The sequence below is a fragment of the Struthio camelus genome, chromosome 5 (genome assembly GCF_040807025.1).
Source record: "Struthio camelus isolate bStrCam1 chromosome 5, bStrCam1.hap1, whole genome shotgun sequence".
NCBI lineage: Eukaryota > Metazoa > Chordata > Aves > Struthioniformes > Struthionidae > Struthio > Struthio camelus.
This window is the reverse complement of record NC_090946.1, coordinates 76,515,596-76,538,508: the sequence shown is the minus strand read 5'-3', so window position 1 is coordinate 76,538,508 and position 22,913 is coordinate 76,515,596. Positions and strand designations below refer to the sequence as shown.

Genomic DNA, 22,913 nt, shown 5'->3' with positions numbered 1-22,913 from the left:
TACAGAGGGCAAAGAGGTGAGTAAACACTGTGTGGTGGAGAGTGATATATATATATATATATACATATATATGTATGTATGTATGTGTGTATATATATATGTATATATAGCAGTAAGCATGACCACAGGGAGTTTTAGATCCCAGTCTGATCTGTCCTGTAGACCAAGTAGGAAGGGCTGGGCTGGAGCTGGGAAGAGAACTGTCAGCTCTGAGAAAATGAATGGGAGAGAAGATGAATGGAGCTGAGCAGGAAGGAAGGAAAGTAGTAGCTAGAGCTGGATAGGATGCAGGTTGGGTATGCTGTCTGGTTTGGTATTTTGGAGAATAATTGCACATTCTAGAGCTACCTCAACAACCTCAGTTCTCCCTCATGAAGCTGGCTGTACTGCAACTTCTGGTCACCCCTACGTTGCTCCAATACCTTGTTTCTTTTGAGCTTCCGGGGTATCTGAAGCATAGTGTAAGCCTCTCTAAGTGGTCTCTCTCTCTCTCTCTCTCTCTCTCTCTCTCTCTCCCCTCCTCTCCCTCTCGCTCGCTCTCTCTGTGTGTGTGTGTGTAGGTTGTAGACACTGCCTGCTTCACTTAGCTTTCTCTTTATGACTTGTGTCCTTTTTGTCATTCCTTCTTTGGCTTAAAGGATGCTCCTTGCCACTGAAAGCACGGTCTTTATTTGCCCTCCAGTCAAGTCCTGTGCTGGACTACCCTTACCTCAGCTGCTTTCCTGATAAGGGAATCCCCCTACAGTGTGTGTTGCCTGCATGGTTAGTCTCATGGCTATCTTTTCACTGTTTAATTTTCTTTCCATGGGTTATTACCCACCCAGAGGAAGACATTTCATGTTCAATCTCTGGCTGTTTGCACTTTGCGTTGCTGGTAGGCCACTATGTTGTGTTCAAATGGACTTGCAGATTCCAGAAACGTAGTTGATCTCTTCAAAACGTGGGATTCCCTTCCCGTTCTGGAGCCTGGGAATTTTCTTAAAACATTTCAATTTCTCTCTGGAGTTACTAAAAGTTTCTCAGGATCACAACTGTCCGTTGTTAAAAGTATTCGGTCTTCCTCCGCTCTCTTCTGCATTCAGACAAATCTTTGATTCAGAGCGTTTCTGGAATGGGGCTGAGTTGGCAGCAGGGCCCTGGATTCCTCCTTTCCCCTTGTTGCAGTGATGCACAGCAGGCCGCTCGCTGGCTTTCATTCACATGCACGGGGCATGGTCAGAGGACAGCGCTCATCTGCCTCAAGTGCTGTGAGGCTTTTGTGATAATAATCCTGGTGTTTTGGGCTCCTTGTTGGCTGCCTGCATTTGCAGATGCATCTCATCTTTTACTGTGTATCGAGAGCAGCTGGTCACTTTCCTCCAGTCCGATATTGCTGCTTATCAGTGTTGCCGGGATTAGATTGCAGTGTTTGTACATGCCAAGTGTTTGAATTAGCTAAAGCTGCTCTCCACGCATCTTCCTCTTCTTTGGCAGTATTCTCAGTTACTGCATGTGTTGCTGTTTGTTTGCTTGGGTTTTTTTTTCTTCCTGGGGTATTTGGTACTGTTTACTCGCTAGTTTTTGTATCGCTTTCCATAGTACGTGCCCTCGTTGATACCGCTCAAATTCTGGGTCAGTTCGGCCCTGTCTGCCCTGCTGGGTTGCTTTAGTAGGAGCCTATGTAGTGTTTGTGTTCTTACTGTTTTGGTTCTTTCCCTGAACAGTTCAGCTGTACATGGCTTTCTGCTAGCATTTTTGTAGGTTGCCCCTACTCATGCTTGCAAGCTGGGCTCCTGACCTACAAACACCCCAACTAGCTTGATGTTTCCAAAGCAGTATGTGGGCTCGGTTGCAAGGTGAAGCACATTGATTTTTTTTTTTTTTTTCTTTCTTGATTTCTGGTTAAAAGCCGATGTTTTTCTGAGGAATCCTAGCCTCCCTTCCTCTGGAGTTGTAATGTCTTTTCTTGTTATTTCTGGCAACAGCCTCTTGCAGAGCTCACCCTTTTCCTAGAGATTTATAAAAACAACCCTGCCCTTAATTAAAAAAAGAAAATCCCTGCCGTTGATTTTGATGCACTTGATCCTTTCTTCCATCCTTGTGCGTATGTTCCTTTTTCTCGGGAAATCCATCTTTTGTGGAATTTGAGTTGGTGTGTCTGCTTGTTCTGTTTTTAGGGGCTGATTTGTCTGCCTGCTCGTCCCACTGGGACGAGCCTGGTGTCCCACTAGGCTCAGTGCTGCTCCTAGCTTTCCTCCCTCCCATCTCCACTGTCACAGGAGATGGAGAAATGTGGGTTGCAATGGAGAACAGAAATCCTTGGGTCACCCTCTGAAACCTCTGCAAAAGTCTGTGAAATGGACGGCTGACTTCAAATGTTATTAAATTAGTGGGAAGGTTTTTCACTGGAATAAGTGAACTCTGGAGCTGGAGTCTAGGATTGGGGCAGAGGGCAGGGTCGGATCTTAAAAGCCTTCTGTGAAGGGTTTAGGTACTCAGAACGTGTAATGAGCTAGCAATAAGACAGCACATGCCGGAATAATCACAGGGAAACTGTTTGATCAAATAACTGGTGACGTAATAGTCTGAACAGACACAACTTCTTTCTTTGCATACCAGGTCAGATTTCCCTAGTATAGGCTTAGTGGGCCAAAGGATTTTACTAGTGTTTTGGATTATAAGTAAAACTAATCTTTTGTCTGTGCGTAATAACTTATGATCTCGTTACAGTTAGTTTTCAAGTGTGGTTTTAGGTAAACAAGGTTGTGTGTTTGGTCTGTTTCACTTCATAGAAATTTTAGGAGGAAAGGCGATGGAGTCCTGGCATGTTTAATTTTTACCCGGTTTCTGCTAGGATGGAAGTTTCCTCTTCTTGAGTTTGGGACCTTGCCATTTATCCCTGTGAGCAAACAGCCGGTGAATGCGACTTTGACAGAAATATGTTGTACAGATATTTCTGACTTCACAGCTAACTAGCACAGGCATCTACCAGTATAGCTTGCTCCTGTGTCCTCCACTGGCCTGGAAGAGAGGAGTACCGGGCAGACACTGGGCTTTTTAAGCAAGGCAGGCCTGGGATTTCTCACTGGTGTGCTCATACTTAGGTGAAAGGCCTGGGAGGTGCACTTGATGGAAGTTCATTTCATAAGGTTTTCTGGTTTGGGGTTCACTGGCTCCTCCTCCCTTGGCTCATGCTTAGAGGCCTGACTCTATTCTACACAATCTTCTCTTTTGTCTTATATTTCTTCTAGAATGAGGTGGAAGAGGAAGAGTAATTTTCCCTTGAGCCTAAAGCAGTAGGAGACATTTTTGCTTTTCATAAGTCTTTGAGGAAGGTTTAATGCAGGGAACAATGTGAAAGCATATGACATTGCTGCTTGCGAATGGGCATATTTGTGATCCTGCTTTCCCATTACATTAATGGCGTTATTCAGCCACGTTTACCTCTAGCAAGTGCTGTGTTCAGTGATAACGGATTCAAAAAGAATCATTTTTTAAAAAGTGTTTGACACTTAAAAATAAGTTGAAAAGAAAACATGCCAACCAGTAATGCATATGCCTTCTCACGAGGTTCATAGTGGATCTGTGTGGGATCCCATGTTGGGATGTTGCAAATATGATGTTTCCTCTTTTCCCCCTTTGTAAATAGCCATCTGTGAGAGTTCGTGAGTACTGATTTCAGGTGGCTTTGTGGGTTGTGATTTGATCTCCAGTCCATGGCTGGGGCATTTGTACTGTTGTTGTCTCCATGAATTCTTTGGTATCCTGCAAAGGGTGTGCATGCACCAAAGTGTTTCCCCTAACAACTCTAGTGGATTCTGTCTTTCACTTAGCTGCCTACTTCCCTAAATCTAATATATTAAATATGATAGATTTGCTTGAAACTAGCCATCGGATTCAAACCTTAGCTGCTCCCCCTAAAACCATGCAGGAAACCTGTGTGTTGTGTTCTTTGTGCCGGTGCGTTCTGCCCCGTGCTGTGGGATGCCAAAGGATCGGGACCATAAGCAAAGGGAGCTCGTTGGGATCAGTTCATTTGATGCGTTACGCCTGATAAAAAGGGAGCTTGGGGGGTGCGAGACAAATGGCAGTACTCTGTGGGGAAGACTCCCATCACGAAATGAACTTTACACTGCAGAGTCGCTCCTTCTTTGCTCTGTTTTGCTTGGATAGCGTTTAGGGAAGAAAGAGCCCGGGGTGAGCAGAAAGGCTGTGGTGTAGCAGGGACAGCTGGTGCAGAAGCTGGGGCTTCTGGTACCTGGACACCTTTTTGTCTGGGATCTTGTGATGTCTCGTGGCTAAAGGGATCCCTTCTTCCTTCTCCCATGTGCAAATCCTCCTCCTTCTCTCAGTGCTTAATGTATCTGAGTCGATGCCGGTTTAGACCTATGGGGTGGTTTTGTCCACAATGAGTCTGTTTAATTAAATAATTAAAGAAAGAGATGACATTCCCTGTCTGGGAAATGACTAGCGGGAACATGTTGGCCTAGTTTTGCTCCAGGTTCTTTATGTGGTGATGTGCCTTTTTATCAACATCAGGGCAAAGGGGACCTACATGATATTCCTTTGAATTTAGCTCAGTGCAGTGAGCTGCTTGCTGTCTGAGGAGGAAAACGGTGGTGCGAGAATATTCTAAAAAGTTTGCTTAGCTTTAAATTAAAAAAGCAAATTCAGATAAATGGGAAGGCTCATGTGAAATACCCTAATGATTTTTTTCCTCGCTCGGAGAGATAGAAGCGTAGTGCACCTTTAAAAGAAAGAATTAAAAATCAATTTATGAGGGGTTCATTTAAACATTACAAAGACACCTTGGCAACAGACTTTTTATAGAGCTTTGAAAGCGAATTTTGGCCTGCCTGAGCACTGATTCGCTGCTGCGTTTGGTGAACTCCTGAAAGGGATCTCGCTGTTCCATTGAACTGGAAGCAAATTATGTTACCAGGGAAACTGGCCGCTCTGTGATTCCCAGGTGAAAGGATGTTTGATCTTTAAAATAATGGTGTAAAGGTTTATGTGAAAGACATTGTCCAGGTTTTAAAAATAACAGCTTGACATTTAGCAGGGCATAAAAGGAATATTTCTACAGTTTAGCTGATGGTTGACAAATAATAATAAAATTTGGATCCCTTTGAAAAGGTGTTTGGATTTCTACTGATTCAGCTCTAGCTCTTTTAGCACAACAGTTCTGAAAAAACAGAGCGGGATGAAAAAGGGGGGTGTGGAGCAGACAAGGATGCGAGTTTTATTCTCCTAACCTTATTGTAGCAAGATTTCTGTATAGCATTTTCCACTGGAACTTTATAAATGATGAATTCAAGATTAAGGTTTAGAGTAAGAACTTAATGTGAGAGAGCAAAGAAGGCTGCCAAGTGCAAAGGAGTTGGAACGGAAGACTTAAATCTCCTGTTTTCCTTGGTAAATATGACAGTCCTAATGAATTCTGGAGAAAAGCATTAAGTGAATAAACATCCTATTACCACAGAAAAGATGTTAGCGTCCACAGTGAGAGTTACAAGCTAGAGCATTCAGAAGTGAGGGAATGGTGGAGGAATCGGTGGGAAGAAGTTTGGTATAAGTGACTTGTCTGGCATAACTCCAACTCTGGAGCCGCATCATGGATGGAACATGGTTTTCTCAGGGGCCAGGTAAGCTACCTCGAGCCTGAGACCCCCCCCTCTCTCTTTGGCAAGCCATTTTCACTACCTCCCTTGCAGATCTGCTGCCAGTGCATTGTTTTTTAATTGTAGAGAGTTGTAGCTAAATGTACGTGTGGAGGCTGAGGGAGCCACCGACTTGCATGCTTAAGTGACCTGCCCCATTCCTGGTAACCCATCTCTGCAAATCTTCAAGGGACTGGTGCTCTCTCCAAAGTTATTGGAAGGTCAGCCAGTGCATGACACTCCCCCATTCGGTTGGTGGCAAAACTGGGCTCTGTGTTGCCCTTGTTGCTTGGCTGTGCCCTTGCATATTTTGAACTTGGTGCCACAGCCGCCACCTCCTGCTCGGAGACTCAGGGCAGCTGAGGTGGCTGCCTAGCACGGTTGGTCAAGCCGTGCCTGCTGCTGGCATCACGGAGGCTGGGGAGAGGCTGTGGATCTGCAAAAAGCCCTGCTAAAAGGCACGTGGCCCCAAGAGCGATCTTTCACCAGGGCCTGCCCATCCTGCACCCCCTCCATCTCCTGCAGTCATCACACAGCCCAGTGCACCAGACGCCCACTTCGGTCGCTTGATGTTTGGGGAACCTTGTGTGACAAGACTCAGATACGTCAAGGGGTTTGATGTCTATGCAGCAAGAACTTTCTCCCCCTCTTGGGCTCCAAGTTGATGCTATTTTGAAAATTCCAATGTGGACTAGTTTACAGTGATCTGCCAGGCAGCAGCTTTTCTAAGATCATCAGAAAGCCTTTTTTGGGAGGAAAAAAGTGTTGTGTTAGCAACACCTGCAGAAAATTGCCTCAGGGAGCTGTTTACCTTGGAGAGACAAGATCATACAGTCCACAGATTGCAGCCAACTTGCAAGGTCCCACTGGCAGTGGGGCCAGAAACCTTCCTTGTTTTTGAGCAGCAGGCTGTGAGCACGGAGCATGCTCCCCTCCTGCCCCCATTTTTTTTTTTAATCCACCTTCCCCACACACACCTCTCTTTGAGCACTGCCAGTAGCTGGGTTCACATGTGTGATTTTATTTGACAGCCTTTCCGTGCTGTTTTTGAGGAGCAGTAGATACTGTAAAAGCCAGAAAAAGAGTTTTGCGCTAATTAATAAATTGCTGGGAACAGCTCCAGTTTCACTGTCGAGAGATCTTTTGCAAGCAGAGACGGTGGCGTTAATTTGCCCTGAATGCATGGGAAAAATGACCCTTTTTCCACTGGAAATTAAAAGCCGCATCCAAAATCCACATCCAAAGCAATGGTTGCATGGACAGTGGAAACAGGATGTGATCCCACAGGAAGTATCACAGAGTCAGAAGCCTTCCTCAGAACATGCTACGCTTAAAAAAGCAAGCAGATCACGCAAGTGCATTCTCTGCCTTTTTTGCAGTGAAGCATGGCTTCGTAAGAAAGACTCTCCAAGATAAAATCCCCAGCTATTTTATGTACAGTGGTTGTGTAATGCATATCTAGTATGCATTAGGATCAGTGCTGGGCTGCACACATTACTTTCATAATAAATGAATGGCAATTTGCTCCTTTTTTAGGCAAATTTGTCAGCAATGTAATTGTTTCAGGTAGAGAGGTAGTAATCACACAGGTGCAGGGCAGTCAGGAAAGCTACAGGTGGGGTAGTAGTTTTTAAACAAACCCGTTTGGAAGTGGCTTAGGCTGTTTTCTCTCTTACTACTTGGGCTAACATTCCTTTGGTGGTTGTCACATGTTTACCCGCCAGTAGCCTTCCTTGTTCTTTGGGACAGTAAACCAGCAAGTACCCGCAGAGAAAGAGCAAGACACCACTCCTGGTTTTGAAACTCGGGATTGTGCTTCTGTTCAGCTTTGCCCAGTTTGTATGAACTCCACAGAACCAAAGGATTTAGTAACCTGTTCCAGGATGAAAGTTTCAAAACGCATTATTTGCAAGAAGAGTGTTCTTGGGAAATTTCTTGGCTCGTTTGACTTGTTTTGCTGCTTTATGTAAGGACACCTCGGTAAGTCTAGCGTTTGGAATGATTTGTGGCTCTTTCTTGGTGAGAAGGTAGCTTTCGCAGCTGGTAATTTCTGTAACAAATCCTTTGCTATGAATGCTTGTTACTTTGCATTTGCATGTTTTGTCGCTTTTCTTAAAGCGGGTAATGCAAAGATCCTGGAGATTGCAAATAAGGAAACAGAACTTAGCCATTTCTTCCATTTCCTGCTCTGATATTATGTTGTTTCCTGCTGTCATTTAAGATTTTACAGTAAAGTACTAGCAAGACCGTAATGCTAGACCATCGTATATAAGGGAAGTGCAGAGTGTCTGCATTGCCATTAAGCAGAGGGCACGTCTGATCACCGTGCAAGGGAAGCCATGGATACTTGCAGCCATTTGTGACTAAAGATGGTTAAGGAAAGGGCCTAAATGTAGCATAGTGGCTGTGGGAGAGAATAGCTGAAAAGCTGAAAACAAAATAGTAAGTAGAGCCCATAGCTTGGTTTCCTGGGTCTGAAAAATCCAAGGAACATATTATTCCTTATTTTTATGGTCCTGTTTGTCAAGTGTTTTGCAGAATGTATGTGGAGATGTTTGTTCACAGCAGCTAGCCTGATGTTTCAGAACTGCAAAAGCCCTTGAAATACGTGGAATCTCTCTCTCTCTCTCTTTTTTTTTTTTTTTTTCCCCCGCTGTGGCTAACAGTCACCTTTTTTCCCCTCTTCTCACTGTTCTTTTGGCTTTTAAATGACATGGCTCTCCATTTTAACCCTGAGAATGCTCCAGTGTCACAATTTTTGCTTGAAATAAACTCCTGGCAGATGCTTTTGAAACTCGTTAAGGTAAATGAATCATCTGAGGCAGAACTGTGGTTGCTTTCATGTGAAGGGGGCCATTCTCACCTCTTTAATAGCGCTGGGATCCTGCTCTCCGCTTTGCTTTTTCAAAGGAATTGGGGAGGGAGTCTTGCATCACCAGCATTTGTTTTCTCGGAGTTCATTCCTGCTGCCTACTAGATCAGTGACAGCTCTCCTTTTGATTTCCTTGGCTCTCTACCCATGCCCTGTAGAGAAAGATATTTTAGGCATGAGTCCTAGGGTCCATCTTTCATTCTGTTCGGCTCAGCTGAGATTAAGCAAAGCTGAGGAGAGCTGGTAATAGACAGAAAGCTTGATTTTAAAAAGGAATAAGGTGGGAAAGCAGGTGTAGGCACCCAGCCATTCTCCCGACCATTAAAGCTAGCTTTGCTTCCTGTTTCCTTACATCTCCAGGATTTCATTTCCTTTCCCTTGTCACAGTGTCCTTGGCTAGCTGAATGATGATCTCAGTCCCTGCCCTTTTCCTTGCAGCCCTAGTAGCAAGTTAACTGGTTTGTTACGCTAATGTTATACTAATGTGGCTGGAGAAAAGCTCTCAGTGACATGGCAGGAGCTGGCAGTACTAGCTAAGCTCTCCACTGTCAAATAAGTGAATCTGGAAACCACTGGCATGTTCCCCCCAAGCATTTGTTTTAATGGCTTTTGTTATTGTTAGAACATGTTTTCTCAGGGCCTAGGTCACCTGGTCGATACCAGAGGCCTAGAAACCTTCCCTGATATATTCTGTCTTTGAAAACACACCCTCTTTTATGAGCGGCTTTCTTCTGCTTCAGGATTTCTTTGTACGTGCCAAGCTTTCTAAACAAGAGTTCCTCCATCCTGTTCCTCAAGAGCTGGATCTTGAGCTCAGGAGCTAGCCCGCGTCCCAGGGAGCTGCGTGGAGGCAGCTTCTCCTATGGAGATGCCTACCATACTGGGGCATAAACGATCACACTTTCCTGGCAATTGGGGCAGCATGATGAGTTAGTCTGGCAACAAACAGAATAAAACTCAGTGTATGGCCTGTGGCTTCAAGGTTCAGAGAGCAATGGGTTAATGTCTTCGAAGGTACAATAAAGAATGACCCAGAAGGGGAGGGAGAGGCTAAATGCCAGGACTGGGCGGTGCTGTTTGGGCTGGGTTGCAGACTCCCAAACTTCCTTTTTGCAATGGTGTGGAAAGGTCGTAGTCAGGGCCCTGTTAGGGCCTTAGGTGAGAGTGCTGAGGGATGTTAAATGGTGATTGGTGGCTTTTTGCAGGCGTGAATCTCTTCACCATCAACTCCTGTCTCAGCAGCAAAGTGACCGTAAGAAATTCCTCTCCCATCTGCCATTTAGGCCTCTGTTTGTGGTCCCTTGGTTGTGTGAAAAGCGAGACTTATCGCCTGTCTTTGTGACTGTGCTTAAACTCAGGGGTGGAAACCTTTAGAGGTGTGGGAGAAGGGACGGTCTTATTCCTACTTTATAAAAGAAATCAATTACTGATTGTGTTTTCAAGGCAAAATTAGCCACCAAAGCTGCCCTTTTAGCGTTTCAATTAAAAGTTTCATAATAAAGCAAGTGTTCTGCACTGCAGTTTGACAGCAGTTCCTGGTCTAGGGAGGTTGAGAGCTGGTGATATACGATTGTCACCCTTCTCTCTGTCAGCAGATCCTCACTGCTGCTGTTACTTGGGTGTGTTCAATGGGTGCTCAGAAAAGGACGGAGTGCAATGGGAAGGCTGCGCTCACAGCAAGTAGGGAGTGTATGTTACTGCTCTTGGAAAATGATTTTTTTGTGTAGTGTGTGGAGGAGGGCACAGGACTAGAAAGGCCTCGTTCTCATGCGGTGGCAGACAATCCCTGGTGCGCAGTCCCATTCAAAATCCCGCAGTGAAACCCGTTTCCCCCTCCACGTGATTCTTTGTGGGAGGCTCTTCCTGCTGCTCCGTCATCCAGACATCTTGTTTTAATTTTCAGTCCAAATATGTCCATGACAAGGTGAAACCTATTCACCCTCATGCCAGTGTTGCCCCTCAGTTTAAGTACTTCTCTTTGCTAATGCCTGCCCTGTCATGTAAGAATGGGGAGGGCAATCGAAACTCCTCTCAGCTGTCCTTTTGCAGTCTTTTTGATCTCTTCTGGTTGCAGCATGGGCCCTTTTGCAGCCCTGTTGTTCGCATGCCACTCCCGGCTGGCAGTGGTCTCTTGACTTCCTTCCCTGTCTGCTGTCTCTGAACTGACTTACTGAGATGACCAGTGGCTGGAGAGTGGGACGCGGAGCTCGTGTGCAGGTTTCTGAGGACGTTGTAGCCCCTTGTTGCCCCCTCTCCTCCTTATGCAAGTCTTGGGAGATGTCTGTGGTCGACGAAGAGCTGACAAATAACGGGTCAAGGAGCCAGAGCTGTATTTGGAGGATGCCCTGCTGTCTGTGGGCGTGTGGCCTACTCTCCACAGATGGGAAATTGTCTAACTATTAAGAGATTTGGTTTGATTAGCTGAAATCTCCTGTTGGCAGCACATTTCCAGTCCCTAGAGCCATGGAGATCAAACAGGTTGCCAAGGCAACATGTGCAGCCTTCAGCGAGAGGTTTACTGCTACATCGTCCTTGGTCAATTGATGGAGTAGGGTTTATTTAGGTCTTTGAAAAAAGAGCTGCTGTCCGGCCTTTTACTGTGGTGAGTCATTCTGCCTTGGGTCAAATCTGTGGAACTAAGAACAGGGTTTTGTGGATGAGAAAAATAACTATTTGAGAGCATAAAGATCCCAATTAGATTCCTCTCAGAAGAGGAGAGAGCACTTCAGTTTTGAGTGGAGACAACTTATTCTTTGTCCTCCTCTCCTCCCCACATAAGAGAGAAGCAGCAACTGAGATCCTCCTTTCCTCTCCATCTTCTTTTCCCTTCTCCTTCCCGAATGCTCACTGTTGAATTCTTGGCCCAGAGTAGGGAATCTTTCCAGTTTGATTTTTCCATGAGTACTTCGCTTGCTGCTCTCCATTCCTTCCTTTGTTGCAGAAGCCTTGATAAATTCAGCTTGTAAAAGTTTTCATTTCATTACATTTTCTCACCTTTTGCACCACTTGCGGGTTGAAATGTTCAGCTTGTCACCACTGTGAACTCCACTGAGACAGTGCAGCAGGGCTGAGCTATGTGTGGGATGATGGTTTTATGCTGAAAGTTGCTCCTGCCTGCTGTTACCTGTTCATTGATCTGGATTTCACTGCAGACTCAAAGTTGAGGAGTGTGCTGGGACACGTGCATTTCTCACTTTGACTCTTCTCTGCTTTTACCAAGATAGTAGGGTTGGGCCAAAGGTATGTAGAACTTCCTCTGAAATTTTGGAAGGGACCTTGTGCAACATTCTTGTACACATAGTCGAGGAGATAGATGCCATTATGCTGAGTAAAGTTTAGTCCAGCAAAGCGGGCAGGAGACCTGCATGGATGAGCAAGGAACTCCTGGCCAAACTCCAACAGAAGAAGGAAGTGTACAGAATGTGGAAAAGGGGACAGGCCACTTGGGAGGAATACAGGGACGTTGTCAGAGCGTGCAGGGATGCGACAAGGAAGGCTAAGGCCCAGTTGGAATTGAATCTGGCAAGGGATGTCAAGGACAACAAGAAGGCCTTCTTCAAATACATCAATAGCAAAAGGAAGACTAGGGAAAACGTGGGCCCGCTGCTGAATGGGGCGGGTGCCCTGGTGACAAAGGATACAGAGAAGGCAGAGTTATTGAATGCCTTCTTTGCTTCCGTCTTCACTGCTAAGGCCAGTCCTGAGGAATTCCAGACCTTGGAGAAAAGAGAGGAAGGCTGGAGAAAGGAAGACTCTCCCTTGGTGGAGGAGGATCGGGTTAGAGATCTTTTGTCCAAACTTGACATCCACAAATCCATGGGCCCCGATGGGATGCATCCACGAGTGCTGCGGGAGCTGGCGGATGTTATCGCTAGGCCACTCTCCATCATCTTTGAAAGGTCCTGGAGATCAGGAGAGGTGCCTGAGGACTGGAAGAAAGCCAATGTCACGCCAGTCTTCAAAAAGGGCAAGAAGGAGGAGCCAGGAAACTACAGGCCTGTCAGCCTCACCTCCATCCCTGGAAAGGTGATGGAACAGCTCCTCTTGAAGGTCATCACTAAGCATCTGGAGGACAAGAAGGTGATCAGGAGTAGTCAGCATGCATTCACCAAAGGGAAATCATGCTTGACCAATCTGATAGCCTTCTATGACGGAATGACTGGCTGGGTAGATGAGGGCAGAGCAGTGGATGTTGTCTTTCTGGACTTCAGCAAGGCTTTTGACACTGTCTCCCATCACATCCTCCTAGGTAAGCTCAGGAAGTGTGGGCTAGATGAGTGGACGGTGAGGTGGCTTGAGAACTGGCTGGATGGCCGAGCTCAGAGGGTTGTGGTGAATGGCGCAGAGTCAAGTTGGAGGCCTGTGGCTAGTGGTGTCCCCCAGGGGTCAGTCCTGGGCCCAGTCTTGTTCAGTATATTCATCAATGACCTGGAGGAAGGGACAGAGTGCACCCTCAGCAAGTTTGCTGATGATACTAAACTGGGGGGAGAGGCTAACACACCAGAAGACTGTGCTGCCATTCAGAGGGACCTGGACAGGCTGGAGAGGTGGGCGGAGAGGAACCTCATGAAGTTCAACAAAGGCAAGTGCAAGGTCCTGCACCTGGGCAGGAATAATCCCATGCACCAGTACAGGCTGGGGGTTGACCTGCTGGAAAGTAGCTCTGCAGAGAAGGACCTGGGAGTGCTGGTGGACAACAAGTTAAACATGAGCCAGCAGTGTGCCCTTGTGGCCAAGAAGGCCAAGGTTATCCTAGGGTGCATTAGGCAGAGTGTTGCCAGCAGGTCGAGGGAGGTGATCCTGCCCCTCTATTCAGCCGTGGTGAGGCCTCACCTGGAGTACTGTGTCCAGTTCTGGGCTCCCCAGTGCAAGAGAGACATGGCACTCCTGGAGGGAGTCCAGCGGAGGGCTACCAAGATGATTAGAGGGCTGGAGCATCTCTCCTATGAAGAAAGACTGCAAGAGCTGGGCCTGTGCAGCCTGGAGAAGAGAAGATTGAGAGGGGATCTCATCAACGTGTACAAGTATCTGAAGGGGGAGTGTCAAGAGGATGAGGCCAGCCTCTTCTCCGTGGTGCCCAGCAACAGGACAAGAAGCAACGGGCAGAAACTGAACCACAGGAAGTTCCACCTGAACCTGAGAAAAAACTTCTTCACTGTGAGGGTGACAGAGCATTGGAACAGGTTGCCCAGAGAGGTGGTGGAGTCTCCTTCGCTGGAGATATTCAAAAGCCGTCTGGATGTGATCCTGGGCAATATGCTCTAGGTGACCCTGCTTGAGCAGGGAGGTTGGACTAGATGCTCCAGAGGTCCCTTCCAACCTAAACGATTCTGTGATTCTGTGAGTATAGGGCCTTGGTTTGCGAAGTTAATAAAGATTCCTTTAAAGTAGTTCTGAGGGTGATAGAAAACGTGCTACAAGGCTAACAAGACCACACCTGACCAACTGAAGATAGTATATGGGAGGCATCATCAGTGTGCCCTTTTGGTTTCTCTTACTGTTGAGGTAAATGTGGGTTGTGCTCAGCAGTAGTTGCCTTGCTGGTTCAGGAGGAAATCAGTGGGCAAGTGAGAATTATGAAGCAATCACTTCATGGTTTAACATGGAGAGCCAGGCAGGCATTTTCTGAACGTGCAGGTGCTCTCTTTTTCTTATGAGTGTGTACCTCAGCTGGTGTCATGTAACATGGGGAGAAGGAATAAAAGAAAATCCCTAGACACTGTTTGTTGAAAGACAAATTCTGACCTTCTCTGTCATAAAACCAACTCATGCCCTTTGCAGACAGCAACTGCAATTTCTGTGTGAGAGGAGAAATTAAAAAGGGTGGAGAAGCCTTTAAAAGTCTACATTAGCATCCTTATTTATTTACCCTTTTTTGAGAGGATGCCAATTGATAGATGTGTCACTGATAATGCTCAGTTTTATTCTTTCCCTATCTCGAAATACTGCATTAGTGATACCATGGCAACAAAGAAGTTGTCTTTAAAGAAGAAGGAAAAAAACAAAGCGTGACTTCAGCGTTCAATAAAGGTGGCAGACTGACAGCTCTAGTCTTTCCTTTCTACCCGCAAGGCGGTGGTGATGTCAGCTCTGACAAAATGTATCCGACTATGAGCTCTGTGTTGTACTGTGACTGAAAACAAGCCTGGGACATGATTAAAGACAAACTTACTACAGTAAGAGCTAGGTGGGAATTTTTGGAGGGAACAATTTCTTGTCAGGCAACACGGTTCTGTTGAAATTATAACTTTTCTAAGAAATACATCATCTTTAAAAACTTCTCCTAAACACAAGTTTTGTCCTTATTCAGGATGGAATGCCTTACTGGGGAGAGTATGGTGAAGACAACAGAAACCAGCTGTCCTTTGCCACAGCTGTAGGTGTCTGCAGATAAGTCGGTCAAAGACATGCGGAAGGTGCAAGTTCAAGTCTCATCCCTGCTTGATTCAGACTTAGTGTTTTGAGTACAGGCCTGTCATCTTTAGCCTGAGAGCCTTAGGTAGCAGGAGATTGTCTTTTATGGACTAGCTTCTTTCTCTCTTGTTTGATCTAATCTAGATTGTATAAATAGTCATCACTACAACAAAGGCTTTTTTCTTGCTTTCCTACATCTTAGGTGAAAGCTTTGACCACAAAGTCAGTCCCCTCACTGTCTTGCCTTATAGTTATTTATACAACAGAAAATCATTCCAGAAAGCAAAATTGAGAATTTGAGCATAGCTCGGAGACTGGGATAAGTATTGAGATAGAGGCCGGGGGGGGGGGGGGAGGGGGAAATGACTGGGCAAAGATATAAGTTCAAGGTTTTTTTCTTTTTTTTTTTTTTTTTTCTTAGAAGTAAGAGTACTCACTGAGCATGTAGATTCAGTCTTTCTATAGACAGTTCTAGCTGGAGATAGTGTTACCAGTCCCAGTGGGTTGGTGGTGAGCACAGCTACCAAGAGACTGAAATTCACATCCGTGGAGTGTTCTCTCCATCCATTTCTGAGATGCCTCGGGCTGTATGTGTTGGTGCCTCTGTGTGTCTCACTTCATTCATTTATAATTTTCTGAAAACCTTGGTTTTGTCCCAGTGCTGAACAGGAGCAGGTCTAATTTTTCTTCCCAGATCTGGAGAAGGCTTGAGACTAACAGTTGCGAAAGGCTGGCAGTTTTTGATTATCTCAGAGGTTGGCCCAACTCTAGGAATTTTTTTTAGTTATTGAAATTTTGCATTTGGGGCAAAAGTGACAGGAAGAAAGGGGCTCGAGCATCTTAGTGGAGCAGATCAGAGAGAAAAGGGAGCTTAAGACCGCTTCTCCAAGGGAGGTAGGGAGTGCAACCACTGCTGTGCGCAGTAGAACTTGCAGAAGGACTCAGGCTGCTCTGCCCAGCCTGAAATGCTCATGAATATTGGACTTGTGGAATTTTAAATGAGAGGCGGGATTATCTGGGTATTATAGTTGCTTTTGTCTCTGGTTCTTGAGCACAGTAAGACTATTGCTAAAGGTTTATGCCATGCTTTTCCACCACTGTGTACTTCAGCTGTGGGAATTCTGGGCAGAGCTTTGGGGAAGGATTTGTACATGCAAGGCACTGCTCAGCAGGATAGTTTTGGGGTCAGGCACAGCTAAGTGCTCCCTGTGCCCCAAGGACGGGGGCTCAGTCTGTGTGTGCAGCTGGAAGTGGTGACAATCACATTTCATCTTGGAAGTGTTGACTGAGCTAGGCTAGGACCAGTGGTGGTACAGATGGGCTGTGGCTGGGATGGTAACCCAAGGTTGCTCATGCTGCCCCTGTTAAAGTCCTTCAGCTCTGACATGGAGGAGACCTGCTTTGCATATGTGAACGGTAGTTCCAGTGCTTTGCTGTTCGCATTCTCAGTCTCTCTGGCCCTGTTAACTTCAGTGAGTTTTAAATACCTTGCTGAATCACGGCATTTTCCTGAGATTATTAATAAGATTGAAAATTAGTCTCTGAATCACCCTTTAGAGGCCTCGACTGTTACTTGAATCACTTCAGTTAGACAGCATGAATACTCCCTTGTCCAATATGACGCACTTTCTTTCCTTTTTTCCTTTGTATTTGTGGTATGTGTGCTTATGTGCAGAGAAATAGGATGAGAGCTAGTACTATCTATTCTAGATGCAGAACATCAGGCATAATAGTCAGCAAATACTTTGTACTTGCTATTGTCTTGGACTAGTGCTCCAGAGTTGTTTAAAAGACATCTGGCAAAACTAATACTTCATCTTTTCTAGTTGGAAAATGCCTTTTGTTGAAGGCGCAATATTTCACAAAACTGTATCTGCTTGCTTGAAAACATTGTTAGGAGCAGTGCTCAAGACTAGAGTGGAATTTCTGCTGGAGGGAAATCAGTGCCACCTCGGAGTCGTTTATAGCGAAGTATTCCCTCTGGAGACCCAATCTCAGGGAAAGCCGCCTTAAACTTGAGGCTCTCACTTACTGGCTTGTGGCTCTCACAGCTAAGCTGCTGGCTGCTTTGAGGTTTTATCTCCCGGTATTGGTGTTCTGGTGATTTATCTACAGCAGATACTTAGCAAGTCCAGACTGAGTCTTGAAAACATGAGCCTGGCTCTGCCCTTTTTGATCAAGAACCCAAGTAGGCACATTGAAAAATTAGGCGTACCAATGCTGGCTCTACTGCTGGTCTAGAGACTGGCTGTACAGTGACCCAGGTTCAGCAGGAAGGTAGAGGGTTGCTCTTCTCTAATATTGTGGTTAGAGCATAGTACTGGAAAGAGAAAAATGTGGGTTTATGGGTGAGCTTATCTCAGGCCTTCCATTTCTTAGGTGAGTGCCTTAACCTACTACCATTACCTCCATGTCCTGTGTTGTGCCTGATGTGCCTTCCCTTAACCTGGTGTTGTCAGGAGCTGTCGAGTGTCATCTAAGCACATCTACTGGACTGTGTCCCTTAAAAGAATCAGTTCTGTAGCTTTCAAGCAACTTGAGGTTGCAGTCTAAGGAGATGCTTAGAGGCCCACATCTATCAGCACGATGTCATTTGTAGGAAAATGCAGTGGTTGTCATGTTATGGGAGCCTCAATCTTGGGGAGAAAAATGAGGTATTTGTAGACCCTGAGGTACCTGTGCAGATGTATGCGACTTTCCTACCTTGTTCTCTTGGGCCTAATTTCCACCATTTTTGGTCCTCTCTGTGCCTTGGCTTCCTTTCTTTGGAACAGCTCTCTTATCCTCCCAGCAACTCTGTAAAGCTAAACACATTGAAGACTGCAAGGTGTTTGAATACTGTGGTTACGCGAATTGTAGAAGAAAGGGAAATGAAGTTGCTCTGCTGTCCCTGAGACCTTAGAAATTGCAGGACCGCGTCATATGCCATAAGGGCAGCTTAAATCTTTAAAGGTGACCTACAAATAAATCAATAACAACTGTGAGCGGACCCATTTTTCTACCCATTGATCAATCGGATTTTGCAGTCCAATTTAATAGAAATATCGTCAGGCTCAGTGTATCTTTTAGTTCTTCATATTCTTAAAAGGCCTGGAGAACTTCTCGTTCTTGCTATCTGGTGTGTAAATCAGCACATAAAAATAAAGTGTGTGAAACTAAGCCTCGATGCAGGGCAAGTCCCCCTGTCTTGGGTGGGAATTTCACCCTTCTGCTTAAGTGCTGAATCTAGTCTGATTGCACTTCTGATAATGTATTTGTGGATCACCTTGAGGAGAAGAGGAGGAGTTATACAACTGTTCCCTCACAGTGCGGTTAGGAAGGTCGGGCTTTGTCTCATTTGAAATAGATATCAGGAGAGAACTGCAATCCTGTGAAAACACGTATTTATTTCTGAAGCGTTTGTGTACTCTATGTGGTGCACATGAATAGAGTTGCCACCTGTCTGATGCTGATAACGATGGTCCAGGGAGCAGTGGTCATGCACTCCTTGTTCTGGCAGTTTGCTGTATGAAGAGTCAGCTCCTACAACTCTACCTTGATCTGAATTTGAGAAATGCCGCATTCAATGACTTGCGTTACCCTTTGTAGCACTTTTTGAGCTTGCATAGGTACGGATTTGTTAGGGGCTTTGCTGTTATGGGAACACTGTTAGCTGTGGCTGATGAAAACCCTTTAGCCTTTTTCTGTCTTGCTCTCTCAGGAAGATCCTGTTAGCTATTCTACCCCTTTAGCAATCCACATATGACACTGTTTTCCTTTATAACCTTGACCTCAGCTTGTGAATGGACAAGGTGACTCCATTCTAGATCCTGATACCTGTGTGCTTTGGGCAAAGAATAAAGGAAGTGACTGAGAAACCTTCTTTGTGTTCCCGTTGCACCCAGCGAAGAACTTGTACGTACTTCTGGTGCGTCGTCATTTGGCCCCGTGTATCTTCCCTTCGGTAGTTGCTGATTATTGACAAGTGCGAGGCTTATTACAGATGGCCTCCCGTGCTTTGCCATGCTCTCACACTGTTGACAGGGATGAGGGTATGTAGGTATGCAAGTAGGTGGAAACTTTCTAATACACCATAATATTAATAATAATAATAATAATGCACACTTCTCTTGTCTTGCAGCTTTCACTAGAACTTCTGCCCACACATCAGCCTACTTGGTTCACAAAGCTGTGTGCATGCTAGACAATTAGTGGTTGATAATGAAAAATGTCATAGGAACCAGCAGGAAAATCATAGCTTACTCCAGATATATAATGAAATGTAATTAGCACAGACAGTAAAACAGACAATTTATGTTTTTTTGTAATTAAAAAGTGTCAGTAAACATTCCTTTTGCAGGAAGCTTGATATCAAATGGAATTAAAAAGTTACTGTCTGGAATAGGATTCTGTGCAAAATTTAACCTTTGCAACGCTGAATGGATTAAGATTTTCTAATTGCGGAACCTCTAAGTGAAACTACTGTGGCCCTTTCTGTTTATAGGGGCCCCGTGCACTCATGGAATTCCTGGGACATTTGTCACTAGCCAAATCCCCAAGTGGATTCAATGAACATAATGGTATGGCCGATATTTCCCTCATGCTCTTCCAGACAGATTCTCCTCTGCAGTCACCTTGTAGTGTGAAGGTGGCTTTGAGAGAGAGGCTGAAGTGGGAATACCGCAGTAATATCTTATGCTTCTGTCAGATGTCTCCTGTTCATCTGCTGTCCATCTCTGATCTCCTCTTTTCTACCTAGGGACCTTTCAGATTGCATCTTGTATTTGTTTTTCAACAGTGTACACAAAGGAATGTGTGCAGTTGCCCATGTCCTCAACCTGCTAGGAATGTAAATGCGATTTCTTGTCTTGCTCTCTCAGGTGAGGCTGTATGGATCCATTATAGCAGTGCACAAAGGCACCTATGGCATTAATTTCTTAGCTTAGAAATGAATAAATGAGTGGGGGCGAGTCCTGGCTAAATGGACTGTTCATGTCGCAAAGCACGTGGTAGCCAGCTCCTTCCCTGGCCTTGGGTATCCAAGGTTTGAACCAAGAACTGAAGGTGAGCGTCACGAGTCTCACCCAAGTGCCTCAACCACAGGCCACACTGCTTCTCCATTCCGTGCCTTCAGGCGTGGTCTGTCATCCCTGGAACGCTGTGGTCATACAAAACCGAGAAGCTGACGTTACTGCCTCCAGGACCAACTTCCTCTCTCGTTGCTTGCCTCACTACTCCTGCTTGGTCCTTTCTCTGGTGCAAGCTGCACCATGAACAGGGCTAGGAACTGGACTGAGTTAACACAACCTTTTTATTTAGTTAGTTGTTTTTCCTTTTAAGCAGGATCAGTTTCCTGATCTGATTCCTGAAGGAAGAGATGACCCAGGGCAGGAGCCAAGAGAGAGCCCAGCTTTTTCTTTTGAGGTCAGTGCTGGTTTATGCCCATCACTGAAGCTGGGATCTCTGGTTTGAGAAGACTGTAACCTGTTTGTGACTAGTGGTTTTTCCTTTTGTTTATGTGAGAAACTCAGGCACACCCCAGAGATGCTGTAATACAAGCGATGTCTGTGCATTGCTGCTGCTGTACCTCCTCAGCCCCCTCCCAGGCCCCAAACCAGAACGGAGCTCTGCCCTCAGTCAGTCTTGAAGTAATTTCTCAGGCATAGGCTTAGCCTGGAATTTCATATTTGCAGAGAAAGCCATTCAGTTAAGGGTTGAGCGGAGAGATGGGCCACATAGTCAGGACCGTATGTAGGTGCAGTGTGTCTTGCTGCCTGCTGACAGAGGAGCAGAGATCCAGCGTGGCTCCCATCACCAACAGATACATCCTTCCACCAGAGGCCAGGTGCAGATTGTAATATTTCTACCCACATATGTGAGACAGCGTTCAGGTGCAAACTCACAGCCCTCTCTCAGAGATGCTACAGCACAAACTTCTAGTATTTAGCATGGATAATGTAGGGGAGAGAAGAGGAAACTTCTGCTAAAAGCCATGGGATAGGATCCAGCTGCCTCCTCGCAGTCCAACAGAGCCTCCTTGGGAGGTGGGCTCTGTGCTTTGCTGCGGGAGCAGTCTGTGCACGGAGGTAACACATCCTGTATGAACTGCGGTGGTCCTGCTGCAGGGGCGCCTTTCCTTTTTCCACGGTGCCTGTAGTGAGGGGCGGGATAGTAAAGGGATCTGATGCCTTGTTGGTAGCTGGCTGATAACTGTTGCTGTTCGGAAGTGTGGGGGTGGATCCTTTCTCCTCTGGTCTCAAAATGGAGCAGTGGGCAATAATGCTCTCATGTCAGTTTGAGATCCTCTAGATCGAGCAGACACCTCGTAATAGGTCTCAAAGTTTCCTCTTAGGATGCCTAGTCTGCTCAAGGGTTGGTTATTTAGGTGCTTTTTCCTCTGATATTTTGCAAGATACTGTGTAGGCCTAGTGGAGAACGGGCACTTCTGGGATTTCTGTGTCGGCGGGTCTTGTAGCACATCGGAGCATGTGCAGGCCAATCAATGTTTAAAAATACTGATGGCTTGCTTGTGTCCTTTCTGAGGGCATGACACGTGGGCACTGACATCTCCTCGGGCTCAGAGCATAGTTTTCATGAAAAGACTTGATAAATAGTAAGAAATCCTTGCAACCCCTCTACGTCATGCCCTCTGCAATGAAATCACTCACACTGACAGTAATATTTTGAAGGCTGAGTTTGCTCCATACCTGCTCCAAACAGGCAGATTTTAAGCTAAACTCCCCCCACCTGCACACTTGTGTACAGATATGAGGAGATCCAAGGATTTTACATGTGGGATAGAGACCAAATCTTTCTTCCTGCCTATGCTATGCTCAGGAAAAGGGGAGGAGTCAGTGATGGGACTCAGCCAGGCTGTCATATATATTGTGGACATTATGGCTTCTGTGATTTATACAGGGCTTCTTTGATTTATCCGTGGCTCCAGCAGCCCCTTAGTAGTGATTTCAGCAGCTGAAAATAGCTAGAGTGAATGTGGCTCCAGCCACTCTCACGTCCCCAGTTCTGCTCCCTGGGTTGAGGTGGAAGGGGGGAGATCAGACTGGTACCTACTTGTCAAATCATCCAGGACAGCCGTGGCACCAGGTTTCAGTCCTGAAAGCAAGAACCGCTCTCCTCACAGTTCCCCCTCAGTCCTGGTGTGGCACAAGAAGGACGTAGAAGCAATCACCAGAGAAGGAAAATGTGAACTTCATCTTGTTGTTTAAGCTGGTGTAATTCAGAGCGCTTTACTCTTATTTCTTCAGGCTACAGTGAGCAAGGTCAGAGCCAGCTCCAGAGTTTGTGTAACCCGCATTCCTCCGGGTTCAGTCCCAAACACTTGTGCGCTTTGTATTGGGCTGCTGCTGTGCATTTGTGACTTTTGTTTCCAGCTGAGCCACACTGGCCTGTATTACCTGGGGTTTTTTAATTCCCTATATCATGGTCTTAGTGCGTGCCATCAGGGTTGTAAGTGGAGACAGTTCAGCTCTTCTAGACAGTCTTTCGCTGAGTCAAGTCTTGTAAACTCCCAGTGGGATGTGTCACAGGCAGGGCTGGCTCTGTTTACATCCTTTTCTCCTGCTCATCTCATCTGTGAGCTGTAGCTTTGCAAGCCGTCGGCATTCCTGGTGTGCTCCTGATGTTTCGCTTTTATGGGGTCTTTGACTTGAACTGGACGACTGAACTTTACCCCTTCCTGGTGAAGTAATTACCAGAATAACAAGCCAAATTTTTTTGCAGATGGCACTTAGTTTTTGATGCGTGCGCCCTTGCTGTTTGCACCCAATGATCTATGTAGTGTTTGTCCCTTGTTTTGGCATTTTGATAAGTGTGAGAGAGGTGAAATGGCTTTAAAAGCTTTTCTGCTGGCGCCTGCGGTTTGATGCAGACCCAGTGGTACAGGCAGCATGTGATAAATGGAAATAAGGCTATTCCTGTAGAACATGACAGTGATGTTGACTTACAGGACTAGGATGTGAGGTGGTGCAGATCACTGCGTCTAGTGGGGC

General features: G+C 45.8%; 1 protein-coding gene across 5 annotated transcripts in view; it reads left to right on the top strand.

Annotated features, from left to right (window-relative positions):
- The window catches only part of SYT16 (synaptotagmin 16), a 113,488-nt gene that overhangs the window by 39,562 nt on the left and 51,013 nt on the right, over positions 1-22,913 (top strand). The window contains exon 1 of one of the 5 annotated variants that reach the window (XM_009670701.2): positions 5,579-5,624. The exons of the other annotated variants lie outside the window; for them this stretch is intronic. Coding sequence (XP_009668996.2) covers positions 5,594-5,624 — 31 coding nt within the window. The 5' untranslated portion in view covers positions 5,579-5,593. Of the gene's footprint in view, positions 1-5,578; positions 5,625-22,913 lie in introns of those variants that run through there. 5 annotated transcript variants of the gene reach the window in all.